Source organism: Pipra filicauda, unplaced genomic scaffold (assembly GCF_003945595.2).
Source record: "Pipra filicauda isolate LSUMZ 115617 unplaced genomic scaffold, ASM394559v2 scaffold205_size1947385_pilon, whole genome shotgun sequence".
Taxonomy (NCBI): domain Eukaryota; kingdom Metazoa; phylum Chordata; class Aves; order Passeriformes; family Pipridae; genus Pipra; species Pipra filicauda.
In genome coordinates, this window is record NW_024104316.1 from 391,524 (window position 1) to 418,601 (window position 27,078).

The 27,078-nt window shown below is 59.7% G+C and overlaps 3 protein-coding genes across 4 annotated transcripts; 2 read left to right on the forward strand and 1 right to left on the reverse strand.

The window, feature by feature from the left end:
* The first annotated feature begins 850 nt into the window (after window positions 1-850).
* LOC113985391 (chymotrypsinogen 2-like) lies at window positions 851-2,733 on the forward strand. Of its 2 annotated transcripts, none has more exons than XM_027716125.2 (7): window positions 851-917; window positions 1,040-1,143; window positions 1,238-1,317; window positions 1,429-1,507; window positions 1,976-2,156; window positions 2,334-2,467; window positions 2,544-2,733. In XM_027716125.2, exons 1-7 carry the CDS (start codon window positions 851-853, stop codon window positions 2,703-2,705), a joined length of 807 nt encoding a protein of 268 aa, XP_027571926.1. In that variant the 3' UTR covers window positions 2,706-2,733. The 2 variants fall into 2 exon arrangements, with proteins under 2 accessions (XP_027571926.1, XP_039236770.1); XM_039380836.1 differs by having other exon boundaries at window positions 851-899; window positions 1,040-1,154; window positions 1,249-1,317.
* Window positions 2,734-3,398: 665 nt separating this feature from the next.
* On the forward strand, window positions 3,399-6,457 carry LOC113985382 (probable D-lactate dehydrogenase, mitochondrial). The gene is made up of 11 exons (XM_027716102.2): window positions 3,399-3,485; window positions 3,625-3,737; window positions 3,859-4,000; window positions 4,084-4,225; window positions 4,480-4,639; window positions 4,717-4,916; window positions 4,994-5,122; window positions 5,544-5,671; window positions 5,756-5,846; window positions 5,937-6,048; window positions 6,122-6,457. The coding sequence occupies exons 1-11, from the start codon at window positions 3,423-3,425 to the stop codon at window positions 6,285-6,287; spliced, it is 1,446 nt and encodes a 481-aa protein (XP_027571903.1). The 5' UTR covers window positions 3,399-3,422; the 3' UTR covers window positions 6,288-6,457.
* Window positions 6,458-6,773: 316 nt separating this feature from the next.
* On the reverse strand, window positions 6,774-27,005 carry ZNRF1 (zinc and ring finger 1). The gene is made up of 5 exons (XM_027716103.2): window positions 26,110-27,005; window positions 9,202-9,297; window positions 8,438-8,543; window positions 8,260-8,350; window positions 6,774-8,111 (listed from the first exon to the last, which is right to left on the reverse strand). The coding sequence occupies exons 1-4, from the start codon at window positions 26,552-26,554 to the stop codon at window positions 8,293-8,295; spliced, it is 705 nt and encodes a 234-aa protein (XP_027571904.1). The 5' UTR covers window positions 26,555-27,005; the 3' UTR covers window positions 6,774-8,111; window positions 8,260-8,292.
* Window positions 27,006-27,078: the final 73 nt, after the last annotated feature.

The following is a 27,078-nucleotide window of genomic DNA, read 5'->3' on the forward strand; positions in this document are numbered from 1 at the left end:
TGAGACAAGGGCATGGACTGACAGAAGAAGGGTAGAATGGCTTCAAACTGACAGAGGGTAGGGTTAGAATAGAGATTAGGAAGAGATCCTCCCCTGTGAGGGTGGGGAGGCCCTGGCACAGGTTACCCAGAGAAGCTGTGGCTACCCCATTCCTGGAAGTGTTCAAGGCCAGGTTGGGTGGAGCTTGGAGCAACCTGGGATTGTGGAAGGTATCTCTGCCCATGACAGGGGGACTGGAACAAGATGAACTTTAAGATCCCGTCCCACCCAAACCATTCTGTGATTTTGTGATAAGGACCCAGGCTGGCATGGGCTCATTTTGGCACCAGAGCTGCAATTCCCACATGCCTTTCATAGCCTATTTCTACCAACATTTGCTTCACTGCTCTGATATTCCTGTGGGCCCACAATTCCCATTTGTTCCTATTATAGTGGATGTCTGGGCTGAGTTTCATCATTCCTCTCAACAGGAATGGTCTTCCAGCTCCTTCCTTCACATTAGATTAAAAAAAAAAAAAAAAAAGGCAGCAGAGCCTTTACAGACAAGTTGGCCTGTGAGGACCCTTCCAACCATAACCACTTTACTATGATTCCATGACCAAGTGAGAACTCACCCCATGCACCGGACTAAGGACATTTTTAAGCCAGAACTTGGACCATGTGCTGTCCAACAGCCATAGCCAAGGACACTGGCTCCAGGTGCCATGCTCCCAGGCCACGTCATGGCACCGTACCAGGTGCAACCCTATCTCCCAAGGCTGCGGTGGCAAGGCCAGCAGCTGCGGGGACGTGCCCAGGGTGGGTATAAGAGGCACCGGGTGCCAGGCAGAGTCCATCCTGACGAGTGACAATGGCTCTGCTGTGGCTGCTGAGCTGCCTGGCTCTGGTGGGCTTTGCCCGTGCCACCCTCCCTGAGGGTGCGTGGGGCCGTGGGGGTTGGCAGGGTGGGCCTGGGGCTTGGTGGGGTGGCAGTGGTGGGGAGGGGACACGGGGCCAGAGCAGCCGGAGCCCCCGTGCCACGGCCGCCTGTGCCCCGCAGACTGCGGCGTGCCCGCCATCGCCCCCGTCGTCCGTGGCTACACCCGCATCGTCAACGGGGAGCCGGCAGTGCCGGGGTCCTGGCCATGGCAGGTGTCCCTGCAGGTGAGAGCCGGGCCAGGGGTGGGTGCCGTGTGGGGGGCCGGGCACAGAGCACCCGTCGGCGGTGCCGGGTGCTGAGGGCAGCTCTCCCCGGCAGCGCTACGGGAGCTTCCACTTCTGCGGCGGGTCCCTGATCAGCGAGAACTGGGTGGTCACCGCTGCCCACTGCGGCGTCAGGTAGGCACCGGCTCTGCTGCTGGCGGCGCGGGGTTGGGCACGGACACGGGGCTGTGAGAGCTGCCCCCTCCCCGTGCCCGTGCCCTGTGCTCAGTGCCTGCCCGTGCCCAGGAAAACCGACAAAGTGGTGGTGGGTGCCTATGACCAGAACAACCCCAGCACTGCTCAACAGACGCTGACCATCGAGAAGGTACCGCTGGGGCGGGGGCTGTGTGCCTGCTGGGCCACCACAGGGACTCGGGGGGCTGTGTCCGGGTCCCCCTTGTCCTGGGGGTTGGGTCCCCAAGGAGTCCCTGGTTGCCCTTTCCCTGAGGGTCAGGCTTCCCTGGGGTGTCCGTGGTTCCCTACATCCCTGGGCTGCGATGCCCTGGGGTGTCCCTGCTCCCCCCCATCTTCAGGCCGGGTTGCCAGGGTGTCCCCAGGAGCCCCAAGGGATGGGGGTCACGCCCCCAGGGTCCCCTTCATCCCTGCAGGTGATGTGGCACAGGGTGTCCCTGCTCCCCCGTGTCCCAGGGGCTGGGCTCTGGAGCTCAGGCACCCGGCCAGCACGGGACCCACAGGACCGTTCCCCGGCGTCCCCATGGGTCCCTGAGGAGTGCCCAGTGCCTGGCACCCTGGTGGGCGGGACGGGCGCTGGGAGCGGTGCTGTTTGCTCCAGGTCTTCAAGAACCCCAAGTTCAACCTGCTGACCATCCGCGACGACATCACCCTGATCAAACTGGCCACTCCAGCGCAGTTCTCGGACCGCGTGTCCCCCGTCTGCCTGCCCAAGGCCACCGACGAGTTCGCGGGGGGCACGACCTGCGTCACCACCGGCTGGGGGCTCACTGACTCCAGTGGTACGGCACCTTCTCGTCCCCCTCGCTGCCTTCATCCCCATCCCTATCCCCGTCCTTGTCCCCTTCCTCATTCCCATTCCCAGTCCCCAACCCTGACCCATCCTGTCACCACCTCTGCCCCCGTGTCCTTGTCCCCATTGTCGCTCCGGTGCCGGAGCTGAGGCCCCGTTCCCGCAGACTCGGAGACACCGGCGGTGCTGCAGCAGGCGGCTCTGCCCCTGCTCACCAACGCCCAGTGCAAGGAGTTCTGGGGCTACCGCATCCGCGACGTGATGGTCTGTGCCGGCGCCGACGGAGCCTCCTCCTGCATGGTAGGTGCCCCCGGCCACCCCACTGCCCTCGGCCCCCCTGGGCCCCTCCCTGGTGCTCACCCAGTGCCCCGTGCAGGGCGACTCCGGGGGCCCGCTGGTGTGCCAGAAGGACGGCGCCTGGACCCTGGTGGGCATCGTGTCCTGGGGCAGCAGCACCTGCGACACGCAGACGCCCGGCGTCTACGCCCGTGTCACCGAGCTCCGCGACTGGATCGACTCCATCCTGGAGGCCAACTGAGCCTGGCAATAAACACCAATAAACGCTGCCACCCCTGAGCACCGTGTCCTTGTCCCCACCGTGGGACGGGTGGGAGCGGGACGGGGGACAGGCGGGTGGCTGAGAGACTGGTGGCTGGGGATGGGGGCGTGTGGTGTGAGGGGGGACATGGGGACACCCGGTCAGGAGGGCTGGGAGGCATGGGGACATCTGGGTGAGAACAGGGACAGGAATGGGGGCACAGGGACAGCTGGCTGGGAAATGGGACAGATGGACAGTGGGGCATGGGAACACGGGGTCCTGAATGGGGACACCTGGCTGGGCATGGAGTCAGAGGGACAGGGCTGCTTGTGGTCACACGGTTGGTTGAGCATGGGGACACCTGGCTGGGACGGCCCAGGCCCGGGCCATGTGGCCTCCCAGAGGGTGAGGGCCCCCTGGCCAGCTGCAGGGCCAGCTGAGCAGGTATGGGAACACGGGGCTGTGGGACAGTTGGGAGGGCAAGGGCCATGGTGGGGGCGGTGACACGGCTCAGGCTGGGACCCTGCCCGGTGTGGGGATGTGACCACGGGCACTGTGGGATGGGTCCCCCTGGCAGGAACACACTCACGTGTCCGTCCCCGTGGCCGGAGCCACCTTAAGGTGTCTGTGTGGGGGAGGGACCGGCGGCCAGGGGGGAGGGCAGGGCAGGGTCCTGGTCGTTCAGTTCCCGTGTTCCTGTTCTTGTCCGGTCCTGCCATGGCCCTGTGGCGGGTGCTGGCACTGGGGACAGCCCTGGGGCGCCGCAGCTGCTGCTCCAAGGTGGGGCCGGGGGTCCCCGAGGGCATTCCCGTCCTGCCGTGGCCGCTGGGCCCCGTGCCCTTGGCTGTTGTGTGTGCCAGGGCCGCAGGCAGAGCTTCCCCAGCCCCTCCCTGACGGAGCCCTGGTCGTTCCCCCGCAGCCCTCGCTGCCCCCCGACTTTGTGGAGGCCCTGAGCGCCGTGGTCGGGGCCCCCAACGTCTCCACGGCCACGGCGGTGCGGGAGCAGCACGGCCACGATGAGTCCATGCACCCGTGAGTGCCCTCGGGGGCTGGGAGCCCTGGGGAAGGATCCCAGGGAGGGCAAGAGAGCTGGGGAGGGGAAGGGCCCCGAGGAGGGGGAAGTCATTTTGGCAGCGGTGCCCCTGTCCCCCAGCTGTGCCCCCCCGGACGCCGTGGTGTGGCCCCAGTCGGTGGGGCAGGTCCAGGAGTTGGCCGCGCTCTGCTACCGCCGCCGTGTGCCCATGGTGCCCTTTGGCACCGGCACCGGCCTCGAGGGCGGTGTCAATGCCGTGCAGGTATCGGCTCCCCGGCACCCCCTGACCCCCCCGGGGCTCTCGGTGCTCGGCTGTGCCAAGACCCACCGGTGCCCCTGTGCCAGGGCGGCGTCTGCTTCGACCTGAGCCGCATGGACAGCATCGCGGAGCTGAGCCTCGAGGACTTCTCGGTGACAGTGGAGCCCGGTGTCACCCGCAAGGCCCTCAACAGCCACCTGCGTGGCACCGGGCTCTGGTTCCCTGTCGGTACCGTGGGCATGGGGGGGCCATGGGGCCGGGGGTCACACCACTGAGGGTGCTGGGGATGTCGGGAATGCTGGGGCTCCTGGGGTGTTCATGGGTGCACTGTGGTCCCAGTGGTGCCCATGGGACCAGAGGTGCCATGGCCCCAGTGCTGCTGGGGTTACCCATGGTTTTAGTGTGGTCAGGGGTCCTGGAGATGTCCATGGGGGAGTGGTGAGCATCCCCACCCCCATCCCCTTCCCACCCCCTGCTTGCAGACCCCGGGGCAGACGCCTCTCTGTGTGGCATGGCGGCCACGGGTGCCTCGGGCACCAACGCCGTGCGCTACGGCACCATGCGCCCCAACGTTCTCAACCTGCGCGTGGTGCTGCCGGACGGGCGCCTGCTCCACACCGCCGGCCCCGGGCGCCAGGCCAGGTGGGTGCTGGGGGCCGGGGGGCTGTGCTGGACTGGCTGCTCCTGTGTGTCTGTACCTGCTCACCAGCTCCACACAGGAAGCGGGCGGCCGGCTACGACCTGACCTCGCTCTTCGTGGGCTCCGAGGGCACCCTGGGCTTCCTGACTCAGGCCACGCTGCGCCTGCACCCGCTGCCCGAGGCCACCGCCGCCACCATCGCCTCCTTCCCCGGCGTGGGGGCGGCCGTGGCGTGCACGGTGCAGGTGCTGCAGGCGGCCGTGCCCGTGGCCCGCATCGGTGCGTGCCCAGGGCCAGAGGTGGGGCCGCGGGTCCAGGTGCTGGTGGTGGCACTGAGCGCCGCCTCCTCTCACCAGAGTTCCTGGATGAGGTGATGGCAGACGCCTGTGGCCGCTACAGCGGGATGGGGCTGCCGGTGGCAGCCACGCTCCTCCTGGAGCTCCATGGCTCCCGGAACAGCCTGGCTGAGCAGCAACGGCAGACGGGTATGGATGGGAATAGGCATGAGGATTGGGTGCCTGGGGCTGGGGGCCATGATGGACACCCAGGGATGAGTGTCCAGGGACAGGAGACGGGGGACAGGGTTGTTCTGGGATCAGGGATGGGTGCCCCGGACCAGGAACAGAGGAACCAGGGATGGATGCTGGGGATGGGGACTTGGAAGACACCAGGGTGAGGGATGGGTGTGTGGGCTGGGGGTCTGCTGACGGGCTCAGGGACACGGAACAGGGGTGACCAGACAAGTCACAGGGTGATGGATGGGTGCCCAGGGACAAGGGATGGGAGGACCAGGGGTATCCTGGGATATGGGATGGATGCCCAGGATGGGCAGAGGAGGTCCTGGGGTGAGGGCCAGGTGCCTGGGGGTGCCGTGGGTCCCATGCCAGGGCTCCTGGTCACTGTCAGAGGAGATCGTGCGACTGAACGGTGGCTCCGGCCTGGCCTGGGCGGAGGAGCCGGAGGAGCGTGGGCGGCTCTGGGCCATGCGCCACAACGCCTGGTACGCGGCCCTGGCCCTGCGGCCCGGCTGCCAGGTGAGGGACAGGTACAAGGACAGGGACGATGGCGGCAGCGCCCGTGGAGCTGCAGCTGCCACAGCTTTGCCCTGCCCGCCCCAGGGCTACTCCACGGATGTCTGTGTGCCCATCTCCCGCCTGCCCGACGTGGTGGTGGAGACCAAGCAGGACCTGCAGGACTCTGGCCTCACCGGTCAGTGGGGCTGCAGCCCCCTGGGACAGAGGGGTGGGTTGGGGGGCCACCATCCTCCCTGTGCACCTCATCTGACCCACGGCCCTGCAGGACCCATGGTGGGACACGTAGGCGATGGCAACTTCCACTGCATCCTCATCTTCAACACCCAGGACCCAGAGGAGGCCCAGCGCATCCACGCCTTCACCCAGCGCCTGGGCAGGTGGGGATGGGGCACCCTGGGGGGACAGTTGGACAGGCAGATGTCCCCCTGCCCTGACCCTGCTGTCCCGCAGGCGGGCGCTGGCGGCGGGGGGCACCTGCACCGGGGAGCACGGCGTGGGGCTGGGCAAGCGGGCACTGCTGCTGGAGGAGCTGGGCCAGGAGGGGCTGGACACCCTGCGCTCCATCAAGGCTGCACTGGACCCCCACAACCTCATGAACCCCGGCAAGGTGCTCTGAGGGGGGGCTCTGGCATTGAGCTGGCAGTGGGGGGCTGCAGCCCCGGGAGACAGGGCTGGGGTGGCCACGCTGCCCTGCACTGCCACCCTTTGTGTCCCCACAAATCCCCCCATCCCCACCTCGGGGGGTCAGGGATCCCCGAACCCCAAATAAACCCGTTTGTACATGTAGCCTCCATGTACTGTGATGTCTTTTGGGGGACAGGACGCCCCAGCCCCTCCCTAGGGGGTCCCTGTCCCAGGCAGCACACACAGACACTCACAGGGCACCATGGGGGTCCCACTTTAGTCTCTTCCCCCGAGTCATGGTGCTGGTGGTGCTGGGTGGGAATGTCCATCATGGCCCCCATGGCATCCCATCTCTGGGACCTGCTGAGCACCACTGGGGCCATCCCCACATGGCAGACACGGGGAAGGGGCATCGGCACGGGTGGGGGTCTCCAGCACCCCACCGGCATCATCTGCTTCACCAAGAAAGCCAGTGAAATAAAATAACAGTGAATATTTTATTGAACATTGTTTTAATACCATATCAAAACACCTTGACTAATGAAGGAAGCTCCCCCCAAGCTCCGAACTCTTTTTTTCCCCCGTTTTTTTTTAATATATAAATACAGAAAGGTTTCCCGCAGGGGCACGGCCACCGGCAGGGGAGGTCTCACCAACGAAAACGCGCCCGCCGCGCCAGGAGGGGACGGGGATGGGCAGGGGAGGGGTCACTGCCATGAAATGACTCCATCTTGGCACCTCCAGCAGAGCCACTCCCATGACCAGGGGTGGCCGGGAGCATCCGGGGGCCCATCGGGGCCTTCCCCATACCCTCCTCGAAAGGGTCCAACTCAAAGCCGATGGAAAAGAAAGAGGGGGGGCGGTTTTGGCAAGAGGAACCCGGCGAGGGGGCGCGGGAGGGGCGGCGGGGATGCTGCGGCTCTCCAGTCTCTGAGTGGTTATAGCTGAGTTAAAGAGTGACCAGTCTGTAAACATCACCGGGGCAGGGAAGCTCAAATCGAAGAACACGCCAGTCAACACAAAGCTTCAGTTGTGGTTTGTTGTTTGTTTGGTTTTTTTTGTCCATTTTCTCTTTTTTTCTTCTTTTTTTTTCCTTTTTTTTTCCTTTTTTTTTGTTTTCTCGTTGTAAACACTTGAAAGACGGACCCCTGCGAGTCAGCAGGGGGGAGCAGTGGCCCCGCTCCCGGCGTGGGGCAGAGTCCCCATCTCAACGCTGCCGGGGGGCCGGGGTGGAGATCTCCAAAAGGGAGACGGGAGAGAGGAGAAATTTCCCGTTTAGTCAGTGCAAAAAAACCGAGCAGAGCCCCCGGGGCGAGTCCGGGTGGGAGGTGGGGGGTTGCCGGTGAGAAATGCCGCGTGCTCCGTTTGGCCGGCTGTCCCCCGGCAGCTTTCCCCTTTCGGTTCGGGGAGAAAAGCCAAACATCATGGCAGGGTGTCGGCCGAGGGCGTCCCTGGGGCCTCCCTGGGGCGGGCAGAGCTCTCCTGGTGACCAGCGGCTGTGGAGGAGAGAGCAGGTCGCTCCGCTTTTCTCACACTGTCTTCTCCTGGATGTTTCTTTTAGTTTTATATCTTTTAAATTAAAAAAAAAAAAAACAAAAACAAAAACAAACGAACAAACAAAAACAAAACAAGCAAAAAAAACCCCAACAAAACAAATAAAAATAATAAAATAAAATAAAAAATGCGCCGTTGTCCCAAGTGGATTCAAGTTTCTGGGTTTTATTTTTGTCTTCTTGAGGAATTTAAAGTCAGCCCAAAACTCCAGGCGGGGCGGGGGGGACAGGGAGAGGAGGTACAGCAGGTATAGCAAGGTGCCCTGCAAAAGCAGAGAGAGACCATCCCGGGTGAGGAGCCCGAGCCCTGGCTGTCCCACTCCACCTCATCCCACCCCATCCTCCCCTCCTGGCCCAGGATTTAAAGCCAGCATGGGAATACCCCGTTTGAGCAGCCCACCGCAGGCTCACCTTAAAGAGAAGTCAGCAAGCACGCCTGGCGGGTCAATCAGAAGGATGCTCCGGGCAAGATCTGTTCACTTCAAACCATGAGTCTATACAGCTGTGAGAGGAGAGCGTGTCACCACTGCTGAACCTCGGGTGTCCCCTCCTGTCCCCTGCCGCCCACCTGGCCACCCCCTCACGGTACCTTTTGTGATAAATGCAGAGGCAGGGCAGCCTGGCTATCGTGTCCCCCTGCAGCAGCTCCTCCAGGCAGATCACGCACTCGCCGGCATCCTTGGTCAGCACGTCATCTGGGAGGGGAGGGCAGAGGTTGAAACGGGGACCACCACAGCATTCCCCTCCCTGGGATGAAGGGGAACCCACGGCCCTGCTGTGGGTGCAGCTGCCATGGGGCAGAACGGCAGCAGCACTGTAAAACACTAGCAGGAGGCTCAGGTGGAGGCACAGGGTCTGGGGCAGCTGGAGCAAACAAAGCCCCTACCACTGGCTTCTCAAAAATCACCACTGAGTAGGAGGCGAGCATCCCTCCCACACCAGTGGTCAGGAGGGAGGGGGGAGATGCCGAGAGCCTGCAGCCCAGTGCTCAGCCCCATAAGTCTCCTGGTCAGTGAGGAGGGGAGGAAGGCAATGACCCCTCAGAGGGGCAGCCCAAGGGGACATGTGTCCTCTGCCCTCGCCAGGCAGGACACCCGGCCAGGAGGCTCCCTCTGGCACAGAGCAACCTGGGCAGGGGGCTGTGTTACAAAGGAGTCTAAAAGCAAAAGCAGCAGAGTTGAGCCATGCCAGGGGAGCAGAGTGGAGCAGGGAAGGGGAGCAGCACCATCCCGCTGGAGAACAGCCCTCTTGGCAAGCCCAGCTGAGCTGCCTGCCTGCAGCAAGTCTCTCCAGCCTGCCCAGAGTCATCCCAAGGAGTAAGATGCCATTTCCCCCACAGAGCTTGGCCCTTACCGTTGTAGGAGAGGCGAGGTTTGCTCAGACACATGATAAAGTGCATTTCCATCTCGTCAGAAGCCACAGATTTGGAGCAAATGGGGCACTTGAAACCTGGAGGGAGAGCAGAGACGAGCCCTTAGCAAGGGCAGCGGGAGTCGTCCACCCTGCATCCCAGGGAATCCCCGAGGCCATGGTGGGGCAGGGCAGCCCCTCACCTGCCGCCTGCATGGTGACCCTCACCCCACGCAGCGCCCGCTGGGCACCTGCTCATCCTGTGCTGGTGCAGGGACAGCCACCGGACAGGGCACAGCCACCCCAGCCGGCGCGCTGGTCGTCCCCGAGCCCGCGCACAGAGGGCACGGAGAGAGTGCCAAGGCAGTGCACACGTGGCCATCAGCTGCTGCCAGGCCTTAAAGGGCAAGCAGCAGCCTGGGGCATGCAGCACCCTGCCACTGGCAAGTGCAGGGGCACGTCCCCGTGCCCGGATGGTGCTGTCCCTGCTGCCAGAGCTCAGCACCGCATGGCTAAGCCAGAAAAGTTGCAAGGAAGGAGGTTCTTTTGTAGGGCTGCAGCAGAGGACTGGCAGGTCACAGCCTCAAACCCAAATCACTGCTCTCTCCAGCTTTTTGCAGGAGTGAGGTGTGTGCTCACCCCTTCGACGCCAGCCAGCAGCCCCAGAACAGGAGGACCCTGCAGGCTGATGTCCCAGCTTGATCTTGGCTCTGCCTGGTGACTCAGGCTCTTGGATGGAGCTGGCTGGGATGCCCAGATCTGCATGGCAACCTTGCTTGGGCATGAAGGGGCCTGGCTGGTGCCAGGGTGTCACACCAGTGTCACTGCCATGCAGACATGCAGTGTCACCACCATGGCATCATCCCCAGCCCCACCGACCAAGGCTGCCCCAAACCCAGGTTTCTAAGCTGCAAACTCCTAAGGAACAGAACACCAACCAGTCCTACAGGTCACCCTCTCAGGACTCGTGTCCTCCCACTGCAGCCAGCTCGAGGCCATGCAGTTCATCCCTGCCCAGCAGAGTAGCAGGGCTCAAGCTGAGCGTGCCACCACCACCACCACGGGTTTGCACCAGAACATCCAGCAATTCCCTGCCTGCAGAGAGGGAGAGGGTAATTTAAGGATCTGCCTTCTAAAAGCAGATCAGGTTTGACTGCAGCGCCGCTTAAGAGCTTTCTTCATATATATGCAAAGGCTGCTCAGGAAAGAAGAGAAAAGCAATGTACACAAATTATCTAAGGATGAATCAGGTTCTTGTTTGCCACCACGTGGATGTGGCCAGGGCGTTTTTTTCTTGCTTCTTAGAAGGGAGAAAGTAGAGGGGCTTTAAGGAGGTAGCTCAGACCTACATGGTGCAATCAACCAGGGTAACTGCACAACAGCTGTGTACCCGCTCATTAGCAGTGGTGATAAATACAGATGACTTCCCAGCTCCTCAAATGAAAGCCTAGGGATGCCAATCCTGCCCCTCCAGAGGGCAGTTATTTCTCAGGAGGGCACAGCAAGGATGAGTATCATGGATGGTGTTGGACTGGCCTAAAAGGCAGGACTCAGAGGACCTGCTAAAACAAGGAGCCCTCGAGCCCAGGGGTCTCTCCAGTGGGGTGTCCTGCTGTCCTGCAGCATGCCCCTGCAGGGACACATCACTGCCCCAGGCAGGCTGAGCCATGGGGTCTCTGCTGTGAGCCTGGCCCCATTTGCACCAAATCCCCGGTGACAGGGCAGCACTGGCAGCCAGGGCCTCGTGGGCAGCAGTACCAATCTGCCTTCTCATCTCCAGCCTAATTTTACTCCTGACCGATTTATACCTTGTGGCAGCCGTGCCCATTAGCTGAAATAGCTGTTTCTTTCCTCCTCCCAAGTGTTTACCCGCCCAGTGTATTTATAGCGCGGATAGCTCGGATAGCTCCCAGCCTGCTGCTGCAAGACCCAACTGGCCTCCCCCCTTGCGAGACACCCTCCCAGTGCCCCGCTCCCCTGGCAGCCCGCCTGCCCTGCCCCTGCCTGGCACGGATGGTTCCCCACACCGCAGGCACCAGTCTGGGGGAGCTCTGGGGACCGGCTTCCAGCGGAGAGTCCCCGGAATGGCTGTGAAGGGCTCCCTGTGGCAACGGGAACTCTGTGTCAGGGCAAGGCGTTTGTCGAGGTTCGGCACCGTTCCCTGTGTGCGAGGAGACCTCGTTTCCTCCGGTCCCCCCTTTTTCTGTGCCAATGTGTTATTTTAAACAGGCCGTCCCAGATCTGCCGGCTCCGGCAGCACCTGAAGGCATCCTATGGGATGTGCAACCGACGGGGAAGGAGAGGGCCCTGGATGACACGGCCTGGTCAGCAGCTGCCAGGGCACAGCTGCTGGCAAATCAGCAGGGCCAGGCAAAGAGCAGGGCCCTTTGCAGGCTCTGGCAAGCGGCTGCTGCCGTATCTCCAGGCCCCTTTGCTGGCTGGGATAGCTTTAGCACAGTTATAAATAGCCGGCATGAACGCTCCTCATGCTCCCCAGTGCTCCACGGGCAGCTGGCTGCGGGACTGGGGCTCCCGACACCACCACAGCCCCGTGGCAAGGACATGGCGACATTGGGCAGACGGAGGGGCCCAGGCTCAAGCCCCAGCACGTGTGTGGTGTCCTCCAGACAGACAGGTCCGGGGGCTGAGACAAGTGCAGAAGCACACATACTTTTCTGGCTCTGCATTTCACAAGATGGAGGGGGTGGGGGGGAAAGAAAAATGAAAATGCAATTGCATAAATTCCCAGGTTTGAGCAGGAGCGAGGAGACGGTGTGGAAAGGCCCCCGGGGCGGGGGGCTGCCCCACACCCCAGCTGTCAGCACCAATACTTGACATTGCAAAAGCAACTGCCTGCGTTCCCCTCCAGCAGGAGCCCCCCGCCAGCAGGAAAGGGGAGGCAGAGAAGGGGTGAACTCCCTCACCCCTTCTCCAGGTGACCTTTGGGTGGAGGCGGTGGACAGAAAACCGGTGAAACCAGCACCCAACAGCGGCAGGCACCAAGCCTCGGAGCATCCCTACACAGCTCGGGCAGGCGCTGCCCCAGCCAGTCCCGCAGATGAAAGAGCCGCTCCCCGCAGGGCCGGCCCCCTTCAGGCCATGGTATTTTCCACATTCCCCGAAATCCCCGTTAATTTATCCTGCCTAAGCTGCCAGCCGGAGCAACGCAGGAGATTACATTTTGACAGCTGCTCATGGAAAATTCAGCTCCCTCCCTCCTCCTCAGAGCCCTTTCCATCCTCCTCCCACATGCCTAAAAAAAAAAAAGAGGGGAAGGGCCCAGCTATTCCTCCTTGCCAGGGCCTCCCACACCCAGGGGGAGGCCCAGGGCTTGCTCCAGGGAAAAGCCATGGACCCTTCCTCCCTCCCAAGGCGCCCAGGGCAGCTGGTGACGCTCCTGACCATGGCACATTAAACCTGAAGCCGGCAGTGTCACCTCATGCAGAGATGTGTGGGCAGGCACCAAATCCTGCCAGGAGTGAGGAAGAGTAGGGTGCCACAGGAAGTGGGCTGGCCTCGAAAGGCAGGTTCAGATCAAGACCTGGACTCCTGTATCCTGCAGGAGACTTTGAGAAAGCCAAGGGCTTTCCAGGGCTGTGAGATGCAGGCATGTGATCTAATCTCTCCAATGGCTTGGTCTAGAAACCAGGAGCAAGCAGCGCTGGTGCTCTCCAGGGGCTACTGCCCTCTGAGTATTTTTAGGAAGGTTACACGGTTTATTTTAGAGAGCCAGGCAAAGTAGAGCTGGGAACCTCTGAAAACCTCCACCAGGTCCTATGCATGCTGAAGAAGCCTGGTGGTTAACCCTCACTGTGCCAAAAGCACCACCACAGAGCTGCAGAGACTTCGGTGGCGGTGGGAGGGTCAAGACACCCTTTCCAACTCATCCCTAAACATGCCAAACAGAGCTGCTTCTGGAGCTGGGATAGGAAATTCCCATCACTTGTGTCTACTGAGCACTACAACGGGGTCAACCATGTGAGTGAGGTGGCTGCTCCCCTCGGGGGTGGGTGAGACCATGTCCATGGCAGCTGTAAGCCTGTCCCAGATTGCAGGGAAAGGCACATCCACCTTCCCCTGCCAAACTCTCCCCTAACTTGGCGTGCCTCCAGGCAGATTGCTTCCAGGCTACAGTGCCATCAGGAGATGCAGCATGACCCCAGCAGCAGGAAACCTGGGCTCTGTCACTGGCAGGTGGCTGTGGCACCTCCAGCAGTGGGAGGAAGATGCCAGTGGGGATGACATGTCCTGAAAGCAGGAGGAAGCAGCAGCCCAGGCACAACCCCAGCAACCCACCCCATTCAGAGCAGCATTCACCAAAAGGATCCCCATTTGCCAAAGAGATCTCTGGTTGCCCAGGCCCCCGTTACTGCCATGGGATAAACCAGGAGCTCTGTGTGTGAGAGCTCCCCAAGATGTGCCTGCCCCAGGAGGAATCCCTCCTCTGATGTCCAGCCACCCCAGAGGACACCTGGAGCACCAGGGAGCTCAGGGTAAGCCCAGGCTGCCTGATGCTCGTGGAAGATCAGGAAACCTCAGCTGCACAGCCCACCTCTGTGTCTCCAGAGAGCATCCTGGGCTCCCAGCCAAAGGAGCTGGGCTTACACCAGGTGAGGATGCATCCAAGCATGAGATAAACACAGGGAATATTTGAGCCAAGCATGCAGTCCTGGTGCCTCCTCCCTGCTGAGTAGACCCTGAGCATCTCACCTCCTCCCATGGCTTCCTTGACATTACCAGCTGAACCAGCACCAGGTGGAAGCTGGAAGAGGTGGATCATCCTGAAAAAACCTACATTACTGACTGAAGAGCAGGGAAAGACTGAAAGACCATGTCTATGGGCCCTGTTGCTCAATCTGAAGTCGAAGCATGTGGGGTTGGGTGAGATAAAGGGGCTCCAAGTCCTCCCCTTCCCTTACCCCTTGAGGGCTCCAGCACAGCCCCAGGAAGAAGAAATCAGAGGAGAGTTGTCCTATGTGCCAGGCAAGTGAAGGAAACCTGAAGGGCCAAGATATTCAGACCCAACATCTCCTGGAAAACAAATTCCCTACTGGTTTAAAGCAGCCTCGTTTTTTTTGAAGTGATGGTCACCAGGCAGCACCCTGGAGATGGCACATGGGTGCACAGAGCACATCCCCAGCACTTGGGCAGGGACCAGGCAGCTGAGGACTCCATGAGTGTCCCCTTCCGAGAGCTGGAAGTGACATGAAGTCACCACGGAAGTGATGCTCCACCAGCCTCTGCGCCGCCGCCTCGCGCCGGGGCCAGGGGGCAGCTGCACCAAGGACCACCCCACTAAGCACCACAGTTCTCTGCCAGCACAGCACCTGCACCAAAGGCCTGGAGGCCACAGCACCAGCAGAATGAGGCCGGAACCTGCTTCCCCTTGCAGAAGGAAACGGCGCCGGCTGCACGGGCAGAGGCAGGAGCCAAGGCCCACCACAGCCCTGCTGCCCAGGCAGGACTCAAGAACCCCCCGATGGTGCTGGGCTATTGTGTAGTGTGAGGGCTGACACGAGCAGGGACACACGTAGGCAGGAAAGAGTAAAGCACTTAAGCTGTCTCATTTGCCAGCTTTGAAAAAGCCAGCATACTTCCTCCTGAGTCAAGGCTGCGGGAAGGTGGGAGAGCACAAAGGACATGTCCAGGGTGGAAACCAGACATCCCACCTTCCTGTGCATGGAAGGGAGGCAGGGACAGGGGATGCCAGTGAGCCAGCCCCAGATGACAGCCAAGCAGAGGATGTGGCCAGGATGGGACATTTCTGGATGGCAGTGCTTGGAAAGAAAACCAATAATTTCTGATGCCTTGGCAGAGGTATCCCTATCCCATCCCACCATTTCCTTGCGGATTGAGTCAATTCAGCTGGCTGAGAAGGGAGAAAATAAATGTTTGTAATGTGAAAGCAGCACCCCAAAGAGAAGTTGCTTCTCTGCAAGGCCAGGTTTTGCAAGGTCTAAGAAGAGCTGTCCCTGGTGTGCAGTGGCTCCTGGCAAAGTCCCCACGTGGCAGGTGTCTGCTGTCAGGTGGCCACACACCACCCAAGAGTGGCAGGGACATGCCACGGAACGTGAAGCTGGCCAAGGCCAGCACTGTCCCAACGCTCGAGGCGTTGTGTTTTGGAGACACCTCTGTCCATTCCCACCCCATTTAAGCCATGAAGAGGAGACACAGCAGCAAAGAAAAGGCATTGGGGCTCCAGGTGGGATGTGGGTAAGTCACTGGGGCCGGAGGGATGCAGGACATGGATGCAGGACAGGATGCTGGACGGCATCATGCCGCAGCAGCCCAAGGCTGGCTTGCTGCAAGCTGGGAGGCAGAGCTATTTTTTTTTTAGCCAGCTGGGTTCTTATGGGGGCGGTGGGGGAGGATGGGAAGAAGGAGAACAGATTGCAATTCTGGGGCTGAGGAAAGCTGGAGAGTTGGAAAGGAACAGGAGACACAGGAGAGGGAACCCCACAGGGACATTCGCTCCAGAGCACCCAAAGCTACAGATCCTCAGCAGACAGACACATCAAAGCCCTTAAAAACACCTCCAGCACAGTCCATAGCCATTGAGAAGTGGGATGGCAAAGAGGCCTGGCTATGTGGTGGCAGGTTGTCCAGAGCCACCCTCCTTGCACACACATCCTCAGGGAAAGTGTGCAAACTGCCTCTGAACTCCAAGCACCCCACCGTGCCTGTTATTGAGCATTGCCCCTTTCATGGGCTGCAATTTTTGAACAAAAGTACCTACACTAAGGCCAGAGAGCATCTCCCTCCTATAGCCTAGGCTATGCTGCAGGATCAGTTCCCCCAGATCTGGATGAGAAAGGCAACTTCACGGGGTCACCTTGTCTTCCAGAGAGCCCTAGTTTACCACAGAAATACTCCCCCAGCTGCTGGGAACAGGTTTCATAAGGAAGAGTGTGTAGCCCAAAGCTAATTTTAGCAACCCAGAGAAGAGCAAAGTTAAGCAGAGGGGTTCTGGGTGACATCCCAGAGAAGGCATTAACACCTCCAGCTCCTGCTGTCGGGCTGCAGGGCTCAGATTTACCAAGTTACAAGTTCATCCAGGGCTTCTGCTAGTCACAAAACTGGCCTTCCCACCTCTGGTTTTCAAATTCACTGCCCAGTGAGGACAGGGATCCTATAGGATCCTTGGGAATTTCCAAAGAGTTTGCCTGTGTGCCTGTGTTTTTTTCCTCCCAAACATTTCTTGTATGAAGCAGGAAGCCCTGCTGCAGGAAGGAATCACCCACAAGATGCACAAGGAGCCAACAGGACAACAGGGGGGTCCCGGGAGCTGAAATGAAGGAGCGCAGGGGATCCTCTGGAGCACAGCGGGACACAGCAATTTGGAAACGAGAACAGAAAGGGAGAGATTTGGACACTTTGGCTCGGCAGAGGCTGGGAGGGAGCAGCGAGGCAACGTCACGCGGGGACTGGCGGGGTGAGTCACTTCTGACTAAGCCATCCATGGGGTCCCCGCTGCCAGGATCCAGCACTGCGGAGCTGCCAGAGGAATTCCCGCTTTCGGGAAGGCTGAAATGCAGAAGCCTGACCTGAGCCACTCCCAAACACAACTGGATCCAACCCCACGGGGTGATCTCCCTCCTGACCCCCGGGTTTTTCCAAAGCAGAAGACTTGTGCTTTGATGCTGCCGAGGCTCCGTCACGCCTCAGCTTCGGCTGATCCTGCTGGGGGGATGGAGGGACACTCCAGAGGCACATGATGACATGCCCTGGCTTTGTGACGCTGGGAGCAGAGCCCAGCACGGATGGCACCCACGCACCCGCTCCTGCCAGGAAGCAATCCCACCCCACTCCTGGGACACCTCCTCCACAGGCATCCCACGGCAGCACCGCACGAACAGAGTGGTGCAAGGTCTCTTTGTGCCTGGGCCATGGTGGCAGGGTCACTGGGGCAACTGGGTCTCATCAGCGTGAGACCTCCAGGCCCTGCATGGAAAGAACGACGTGCTGCTTTTCGGGGTAGAAAAAGGGCAATTTTTATGTAGTGGGCAGCAAACAGAGCACAAAAGGCACACAGAGCTGCACCCACAGGCAGTGCATGGCTGGGAAACGCTCGTGGTCAGTTCACACTGGGTGTTTCTGCAGAAAGACAGAAAAAGTTTGAAATTTTTCCACCACTGGAAAGAAAAAATCTTCATGAAGAGCATGCTGCAGAGCAAACCCTAACCTCACCTGCCCCTCACGTGGTAGGAAGGGCTGCACAGTACAGAGCATCTCCCAGCTCCCCAGGAGGGACTGTGATTGCTGAGGGATGCCCAGTGAATGCTCCAGGAGAGCAGGAAGGGGAAAAAGAAGGGTGCAAAGCTGCAGGATGATCACACCTCTCTGCTGTGCATACTACAAGAGGGGAGGGATGCTCGACAGCACCAAGCTGCCTGAACAGGCAGCATGAGCTCCCCTTCGACAGCCAGAGGCAAGAGATTTGTGAGACAGATCCATGCTGGGAATGGGGCTACACCACTCCAGAGCTTCCCAGCTGCCTTTGCAGCATGGAGGCGGCTGGCAGACAGAGCCAGCTTTCTGCAGCTCTGGGAGCCGAACCTCTGAGACACAAAGCATGGCATCTCAGAGGAATGAACCCCTCAGCAAGCGGCAGGTCTGCCCACACTGGATCCTGCCAGCGGAGGCAGGAGGGGCTGCACACTGTGCCACAGGCAGGAAAAACCCTGCCTGGCCGTACCACCTTCTCTGTCCCTTTGCTTCAACACGTGCCACCCTCCAGCATGAGAAGGGCTCCTGTCTTGCAGACAGGAGCAGGAGGGAGACAGTGGGGCTGCAGATGACAAAAATCCCAGCTGTGGGATTTGAAGGTCTCTCTTCCCCATCCGAAAAGGCAACACACAGAGGAGCAGATTCCCCTGATTCCCAGAGCTGGGTAGGGCCTTGTGAAGCAGTGTCCTCCCAGGAAACATTCACCCAGGACCAGTTGCAGGTTGTCATCTGCTTTGTACCTGTCTACAGGGAGCAAAAAGAAATCAAAGGCATCTACAACCACCCTCTGAAGGGTAAGATCGAGGCAAATAGCAGACCCCAAGGGCTATGAAATCAGTGATGTAATAACTAAGCAGATGGACAATAGGTTCAAATCAGCAAGATCTGACTGGGAATCACCTGAAACACTGAGGCAGCTCAGGCAGAGTGCTCAGCCTCATCCCGTCCTGCTCAGCACCAGCTTCACAGAGGGCTCCTCCAAAACTGATCTCTGCCCATACCGACTCAACCTCCCTGCAGATGGTAATTTAAGCCATCTGCCCAGAGCCAAACCCCCCTCCTTTTCCCCGGCTACAGATGTACAGGCCTTGGATGGATGGATTGAAAGGTGGATCTAATTCCCCTGCAGCGCTTCTGATGAAGCACAGTTCCATCGCCTTGTAGGAAGAGCTCCCAAATTAATTACTGCAATTACCCTGGCTGCAGGAGAAACTGCAGGTTCTCCCCTCACTGGTGACAAAGGCTTCCCTAAAAAACAATCCCCCAAACGCCTACCACCCCAAGCTGTAATGCAATCATCCAGGAAGAGCAGAGCCCCCAACACCACCCTCGAATCGATGAGCTGTGAGGAGAGAAACACGCAGTCATGGCCCAGGGGAGAAGGGAGCCAGCCACCTTTCCAGGCAGCAACAGGCAAAGCTGCACAGAGGACATGGAAATGCCAGTGACCCCATCCTGGTAGGAAATAAAAATGCTGGGCAGTGATGTGGGACAGGGTCAGCATCACTCGGTTCTCCTGCCTGACTGCTGCTTTCCCTCTCTTGTGTTGCAGGCAGCTGGCCTCTAAAAATACCCACTGTTGCCATGCCGTCCTGCCTGCTAGGGCCAGGAAACAGCTCTGAGCAGCTTTCAGTTCCATTCTTCATCTGTGCCGCTGTGCTTCCCTCACCAGGACCTGTCCCAGCCCCTTTTCTGTGCCTGCCAGGTGACAGTCTCTCAGGAACCATGGTCATAACTCGACAGACTCAACCAGCCAAGGGTGCTAACTGGGGAAATAAAGCCCTGGGAAATTTCTGCTAAGGCAGAAAGGTAAATATTTCCACAGCATCTCTCTGCTCCTCTACGAAGTGCCACAAGACCACTGCACAACACACACAGCCTTGCTTCATGCCACTGATGGGGGGCCCACAGCTGCACGAGTGTGCACAAGCACAGAGTCATGAATTTTCCAAGCTAATTCAGCCCACAACAGCAGGGCCAACCTGCTGCCAATGCTGGCCAGCTCAGGTCCATAGGGAAGGAGGGGAGAGAAGAGTCAGCTCCACCTCACAGGAGCACTGCAGCCTCTCCAATGGCAAGGCACCATCCCCACTGGCAAAATACACCTTGTATGGAACACCCCCAGCTGCCCATAGACCCGTTGTGGGGGCCTGGGGAAGGGAACCAGCGCTGAGCTATGCCTCTGTCCCAGCTCAGATGGTGCACATGGCACAAACCTGGCACCACAGGGGCACTGGGACCACAGCAGGGAGCCCCAGTGGACCGAGCCCTGTGTCAGCAGCGCAGAGATCAGCCACAAAGGCCTGCCTCCTGGCTGCCTGGTTCCTCCGTCCACCCTCCTCACACCCCAGGCTGCACGGGACCCACAGCGGGTTGGAAAGCTAAACCATGACACGAGAGAAGCAGCCCCTGTTCCCCACGACAGGCACTCCCCCCGCCCCTGCCTGCAGCCTGGCAGGGCAGGAAACCCACCAGCAGTCAGGCTCTGCCCACGGGAAATGCTGTGCAACGGCACGAGAAGAGGCCCCAGGCAGCAGAGCTTCCTGCAGCTGCACCTCCAACAGCACCCCACAAAAAGCACCGAGCCTGCAAGGGACAGTAGGAGCATCCCTGGGGGTTCCCAAGCCCCCAGAGGGTTTACCCACATTTAAAACCTGCCTGGTGGGACTGGTGCAGGAGAGACATTTAAGGCCCAGCTTTAACCACTCTTGCTCTACCTGACATAAAAAATGGGTCTGTCTCTACAGAGAGAGGCTTGTTATACCCCAACATACAGCCATGCCAGAGCAGGTGGGTAAAATGCTCTGCACCAGGGCCTGCTGCTTTCCAGCATTACTTGGCTGCTCAGGTGTATCATCTCTGAGCCCTTATGATTTCAGTCTTCAAGAGAACCAGAAGAAAGCCAAGTCACATTTATTCAAAACCAAGCATTAGGCACATCTGGAGCTTTGGTGTACCAGCAGCAGATAACAACGAGATGCACCTCGTGGTTGCCCACCAGCTGCTTGGGATGCCATGGGACTGGTCCCTGCAAAGGGAATTCATCCAGAGAGCTCTTTGCTGCCTGTCTGATCTGTCACACAGGAGATTACACTGGAGGGGAAAAAAAAAAAGCTTTTTTTTTTTTCCCTCCCCTCCTCCAAAGTGGGTTTTTCTCTCTCCCTGCGCTTCTCTTGAAATTAATTTTCAGCATTTAGCAGCATTTTCCCATGACTCTCCACGGCCGCCTTGGCCAGGCGCCAGCCTTATACTGCTCCTCCACCAAAGATGTCTGTATCTGATTGATCCTCCGGCCAGCAAACGAGAGAGAGGGAAAGAGAGAGAGGAGAGGAACCCTAATAGCACATTAATAAATAAGAGAATCCTTTACGGTTATTCCAGTCATCGGAACAAACAGCAAAACAAACCAGCATGGGATAAACTTACGTCACGGGCTGGGAAGACAATCCTGGCTGGGAAATGGGTCAGCCCAGGAGCACAAGAGCATCATTCCCAGCATCTCTGGGATATACGTAAGCGGAAGGGGGAGAGGGCACCCAGCTACCCCACGCTGATTTATGCACAGGTTTAGAGAGGAGAGTGCCCAGCCAAGCCAGTTAATGTGCACAGCAATTAGTGCCTCTCTCCTGGGCAAGGCAGCTGAGAGCTCAGAGGGCACTAGAGAGACAGCCAGTGCTCACTCTGGCTGTGGAGACTGAGGATGACCATAGCCACCACCAGCTCCTCACGCACAGCGCTGACGTTGGCACACTCCAACTTCATCTCGGGGTCTGGTGTGCCTTAGAGCTGCCTTCGAGTCTTCTGGTGTTCAGCACTTCACCCTTCCAAGGCAGCTGCTGCCTCTTCCCCCTGTCCCGGGTGTATGCTGCCTTGGCAGCTGGCTCAGAGAAGGCAGAAGCAGAAGAGCTGGAGAGCCCAATAGCTGAATATCATCAGCATGGGGAGTCATCAGGATCGCTCCTGCACCCAATTCCCAAATGATCTGCAGGCCTGGCGATGATGCAGGCGCTCAATTCGGCTGCCAGACAGTCACCAGCACCAAACCCACAAAAAGGTGGTTTGAGGACAGTCATCTTTGGAAATTTCCACTAGCAAAAATAGTTCCTGCAGACCCTGGGGTACCCTTCCCCTGGCCTAGCTCCTGGAAGTGGGTAGGGAAGCATACGTGTTGTCTGCATGTTGAAAAATTCACAGAATCATAGAATAGCCCAAGTTGGAAGGGACCCACAAAGATCATCGAGTCCAACTCCTGGCCCTGCACAGGACAACCCCAAGAACCATATCACGTCCCTGAGAGCGTTGTCCAAATGTTTCCTGAACCCTGCCAGGCTCTATGCCATGATCACTGCCCTGGGGAGTGTGTTCTGGTGCCTGACCACCTTCTGGGTGAAAAACGTTTTCCTAATATCCAACCTAACCCTCCCCTGGCACAGCTCCAGCAGTTCCCTCGGGTCCTGTCACTGGTCACAGAGAGCAGAGAAGCTGCAGCCCGTGGTGAGCTCTGCCCTCAGTCTCTTTTCCAGGCTGAGCAGACCAAATGCCCTCAGCCTCCCCTCCAGACCCTTCACCATCCTCATGGCCCTCCTTTGGACACTCTCTAATAGCTTAATGTGTTTCTCATATTGTGGTGCCCAAAGCTGCACACAAGACTCAAGGTGAAGCTGCACCAGTGCAGAGCAGAGCAGGACAATCACCTCCCTCGACCGGCTGGCGATGCCGTGCCCGATGCACCCCAGGACACAGTTGGCCCTTTTGGCTGCCAGGGCACACTGGTGACAAGTTGGTGTCAGGAAAGTCAGGGCTGAGAAGTAACTCCCTCCAGCAGCTTCCAGGCACCAGCAAGAAAAGGCTCGTGACTTGAAGCTATCAGGGTACAGCAAGGGTTCACCACAGAGAGGCCTCTCCCCAGTTCATCCTCCAAACAACTCCTATTTCCTATCCCATACTCTAGAGTTGGATGGAAGAGCATTTCCAGCTTCTTTTGTTCTCTAACTCTGCCTGAAGAAGGCCCCAGCCCAGCACCACCCTGGCTGCCACCTCTGCACCAAAAACCTTTCCATCTCCCCCAGGTTGGGCCCTCCTGCTCCAGGAAAGCGCTGCCAAGAACGCAGCAGCTCATTTGGCAAAGAAGACCTCCTGATATTGGTGCCACCAGCATCCAGGGCAAACAGCCTGCTTTGTCGGTACACAGAAAGCCTGTGACATTCCTGGTGACACTGTACAGAAGGATGAGCTAGGCATTTCCTTGGGCTAGCCAGCAGACAAGAAGATATGGATTTATTAGAGCTTCAAACACTCAAGGGCTTTGGGTGATGAGTGGGATTTCCAGATAAACTTTAAGCTACTTACAGCCTCTGCAAACTCCCTGAGATCTTCTGATGAAGATGAGTAACACGAGTGATACTAAGAGAACCACACAAAGCTGGAGACATGCAGCATTAAACCACACATCTCCCTCTTCTGCCTTCTTCCCACTAGCCTTGGCTTTACCGAGTCTAGTGGTTACAAAGCTAAGAGACAGGGTCAAGTGCTACAAGCAAACTCCAAAGTTGCACAAGATGTTTTGTCATCTTCCACTCAGAGGCCAGGAAGTGGATCTCAGGAACCCTGGGCAGACAGGGAAATCCCAGAGCAGTTTCAGGTGGCGCTGGAACAGTGACATCACTGGTGTGTATGGTGGACACGCCTGGGAAAATCCCCTCCAGGAAACAGCATTCACTTACCCAGGGAGGTGCTGTCCACTCAGAGGGAGGGACAAGCTCCACCACAAAGGTCAGGGCCCTTTGCCCACTGCATTTGGAAGACACATGTAGGCTTTGCTGTTCATTAGAGTAGCAGTTCTTCTCCCCCGGTCCTGGTAAGGGCTAGAGACCATCAGTATCTAACTGCTCCTGCCATCCCGGCAGCCGCAGTAGTGTCCAGAGGGATTCAGCAATGGGTTCCCCTCAGCCTCTGCACAGGCTTCCCCTCTCCCCCCCCCAGGCACACCTAGCTCTTCTGCAGGCCTTCAACTGCAGAGAGGGGAAGGAGTGACACCAGCCAGGGAAAAGACCTCAGCCTGCCCCAGCTCACTCCTTGGGGTCCCTGCTGAGGGGCCAGAGGAGCCATGAAGCAGCTGGAGAGGCACAAAAACCCAGAAAAAGGGGGCGGCGAGGTGCCCAGCCTATCCGTGTGCTCCGTTATTGCAGCCACGCTGCCGCCACCACAGCACCTTATCAGGGCCGTTAAGCCAAGGCTCCTTGCTGTCCCACTGAGGTCCCCACAGAGTCCATGCTGCACTTTGAGGCTCCCAGCTCATCCCCCAAACCCAAATGCTCCTGGAAGAACAAGCCCATGAACACGACCTTCCCCACACGCAGAGATCGACACCATCCAGGTATCCAGAAAGGGGCTGGCAGGGCAAGAAGCCACCCTCCAGCCCTGTTAGCCACAGAGTTTGGGGGGCTCCTCTCCTTGGTAATACAGCAACTCAGGCAGATCCCCAGGATCCCCAGGCATGCATCCAGCTGAGTGGGTTTGGTGCGTCGGCGCGTCCCCTCATCCCCACCCTCGAGTCATCCTTCCAAAGGAGCAGGACAGTCACGCGCAGCAATGTCAAAGCTCCTCTCCATTTACCAGAGCACTGCTGCTTCAGCACTTTCCAGAGGCTAATGGAGTGGCTCGGAGCTGCGAGAGGAGCAGGTCGATGGGGAGGCAGGGGGGAAGGAGTGAGTGGCTCCTGACTGCCCTGCTGTAGGTTAACCAGCTGCAGCGGGAGATTAGCAGGAATTTTAGCAGTCTGGAGGTGGCTTACCTCCCCCTTCCCCTCAGTCTCCAAACCCTCCATTAACTTCTCACACTGAGAGGGAGAGTGCAAAAGTTTAACATGCTCCGACAAGTTTTCAGGAGGGTTTTTAAGCATCCTCTGCTCATTCTGCTATTAATTAGCAACGAGGAAGAACCTTCGAGGGAGAGGCTTCGGCAGGGACTGAGTGGCTCTCACTGCTGCCCGCGCACGCTCCGGCACAGCTCAACTGCTCTCAGAGGGCCCCAAAAGAGGCACCAGAGAAATCTGGTTCTTGCAGCACTTCCCACAGCCCACACTGCAACCTTTCAAGGGCACCAGGTTTAACTTAGCAGCACCGCACTAACTCGCTCGAGTGGCTGAGAACAGCTTACTCCATTTTGCACCTGGTTTATTTTTATGAACAGGATTTCTGCCCCTCAGCACTGCAGTTTGAGAACTACCATTTAATGTAACTGATACTCTCTGACCGACCCCCGTGAGCTGTAACGAGGCTCCAGCACCGGGTGCAGCAGAAGGACCCGTGGCCCTTATTCCCACAGAAGCTTGTGGAATACCTGGAAGGATGCTGTGCCTTGGTTTCTCTCTGTGTTTAAAAACCAGAGCAGCAGCACAGTCTGTGCAAGGTCACGGAGCAAGAAAGTTTGCAGAAGCTCTTGGTCTCAACTCCAGCACTGCATGCCAGCCCCTCTCCGTCTGCCAGGGAGGACAGCAAGTATCCGGCTTATCTGGATCAATAGGAATCGTGCCTGGAGTGTTCTGCCACTGAGGATGCAATGCAAGACATGCAGCTTCAACCTAATGGAGAAGAGCAGCCCCTGGAGACTGGGCAAAAGGGAAAAATCCCAAAATGGAAGCAGGAAAATGGGCCCCGCAAGCTTCATTTTGCACTTTGTTCTCGTCCACTGGTTCAGTTTCAGGTCCTCCTGAAAATGAGGCATTGTCCCAAGGCATATTATGAAATTCCCAGACCACGTCATGCAAGGAGAACACTTACAGCATTTGTGAGGGGGACAGGTGGGAGAGAAATCCCAGACTATTCCAGGAAACGCAAGGAGACATCCCTGAAATGACTTCCCCTCTAGCCAAGAGGGGAAGAGAGGACCTCCCACCTCTCTCCCTGCACCCAGACAAAACTAGGTCAGTGACACAGCCCTGCTCACAGCCAGATCTCCTCTCCAGACACCAGGACACACGGAAGGGTCCAGCGAGGAGGGTGAAGGGGGGTAACCTTTCCTCCTCCCACAGCCTGACACGTTTCCTGCGAGACAGCCCAGCCGGCCCCCCAGCCCTGTTAAAGAGGCAGGCAGTTCCTCCTCTGCTTCCTCCCCGGCAACCACATCAGTGCCAGCTGGCTTGAATGAGAAAACACGCTTTGGCCTCTGCCTGGCCCTTTATCAGACGAAACAAAGGAAAAAAAATCCCCACACCTCGCTTTCAGAGGCTTTCTCTGCCTCTTTACCAGTTTCTAAGGCACAGGAACTGCTATACCTGACTGGCACCCCCCGAACACCATCGGAAAGAGGCATGAGGAGCTCAGCCTGGTCTTCAAAACCAAGGGCTTGAGCTACAGCACCCACAGACCACCTTCCCGCAAGTCGATGGAGGGGTGGGGTGTGTCACATCCACTGCTTCATGTCCCCGAGCCAAAACACCTCCATTCTAGAAAGCCTCCTCCCTCCACAGCCCCTTCCTCCCTTGACCTTGACAGAGATGCCAGCCCCGGCGCGCACCCACCCGCCTGCACCAGGCAGGGGATGGGGGTTGGCACAACGGGGCTTGACCCGCCGGCCAAGATGGGGGCAGCTCCCCCTTGCCGGATGAACGGCGCCCACCGCCGTCCTCGGGTAGCCGCGGAGGGAAGGGAAGCCAGGGGAAGGCTCCGGGGAGCCGGCACTCACCGCTGTGCGAGCTGAACCACCGCGGTGCAATGTGGAGGGGCAGCGCGTCGGCCAGCGAGGCCCTGGCGCCCAGGTACAGCATCCCGTCTCTATGGTGACCGCCTCCCGTCTCCTGGAAACCGTTGCCATGGGCGTACGTGGAGTCGGAGCCCGGACCGCCACCGCCGCCGCCCGGGGCCCGCTCGGCCTCCCCCGCCGCCCGCGCCGCCGCCGCGTACAGCCCGAAGGGGACGGCGCCGGCCGCCGCCGGGTCCATGCCCATCCCGGCCACCGAGCTGACGGAGCGGCTGCGCAGCCCCATCGCGCCGCCGCCGCCGCCCGCCCGGTAATGGCCGAAGGGGGGCGGCCCCCCCCCTCCTCCCGGCGGCGGCACGGCGCTGTCATCCGTCGACACCCCCGGGAAGGGGCCCCGCGAGCGGGTCGCCGTGCTCTGCTTGCCCCCCATGTGGGCGCCGCCGGGCCGGAGGGAGCCGAGCGACAGCCCCCCGCGGGGAACGGGGCCGCGCCGCCCCCGCTGGGAGGGCGAGAGGGGGGCGGAAGGAAGCGGGGGGGCGCGGGGAGCTACGGGCGAAAACCCATCCCCGCCCCAGGCATCCTCCCCCCGCCGGGCCCGCAGGGGCGAGGGCGCCCCGAGTCCGCCGCCGCCGCCGCCGTCACCCCCGGCGGAGGCCGCCGAGGGCTCCGGGGCCGCGGAGCGGGGAGGGAGCGGCGGGGGAAGGGGGTGGGGGGGGGTGGCCGCCGGCCGGGTCGCTCCGCCCGCCTCGCTGGTGCCCCGGGGCGCGGCCGGGAGCCGGGCGCGGATCAGCTGCGGCCCATGGGCGGCGGGGGCGGCGGGGGCGGCGCGCCCCGCTCCGCTGCGCTGGGCACGGCCTCGCTGCGGCCGCCGCCTGGTGCCGGGCGCCGCGCCGGAGACAATAGCGGCCGGCAGCACGCATGCTCCCGCCCCCGGCCCCCCCGGCCCGCCGCCCT

Coding starts and splice junctions, on each gene's coding strand:
- LOC113985391 (XM_027716125.2), top strand. CDS start 851: ATGGCTCTGCTGTGGCTGCTGAGCTGCCTGGCTCTGGTGGGCTTTGCC. Junction 1,144..1,237: donor CATGGCAGGTGTCCCTGCAG/GTGAGAGCCGGG, acceptor TCTCCCCGGCAG/CGCTACGGGAGCTTCCACTT. Junction 2,468..2,543: donor ACGGAGCCTCCTCCTGCATG/GTAGGTGCCCCC, acceptor TGCCCCGTGCAG/GGCGACTCCGGGGGCCCGCT.
- LOC113985382 (XM_027716102.2), top strand. CDS start 3,423: ATGGCCCTGTGGCGGGTGCTGGCACTGGGGACAGCCCTGGGGCGCCGC. Junction 3,486..3,624: donor GCCGCAGCTGCTGCTCCAAG/GTGGGGCCGGGG, acceptor GTTCCCCCGCAG/CCCTCGCTGCCCCCCGACTT. Junction 5,123..5,543: donor TGAGCAGCAACGGCAGACGG/GTATGGATGGGA, acceptor GGTCACTGTCAG/AGGAGATCGTGCGACTGAAC.
- ZNRF1 (XM_027716103.2), bottom strand. CDS start 26,554: ATGGGGGGCAAGCAGAGCACGGCGACCCGCTCGCGGGGCCCCTTCCCG. Junction 9,298..26,109: donor GTGGTTCAGCTCGCACAGCG/GTGAGTGCCGGC, acceptor CTCTCCCTCCAG/GTTTCAAGTGCCCCATTTGC. Junction 8,351..8,437: donor CTCTGCATTTATCACAAAAG/GTACCGTGAGGG, acceptor CTCCTCTCACAG/CTGTATAGACTCATGGTTTG.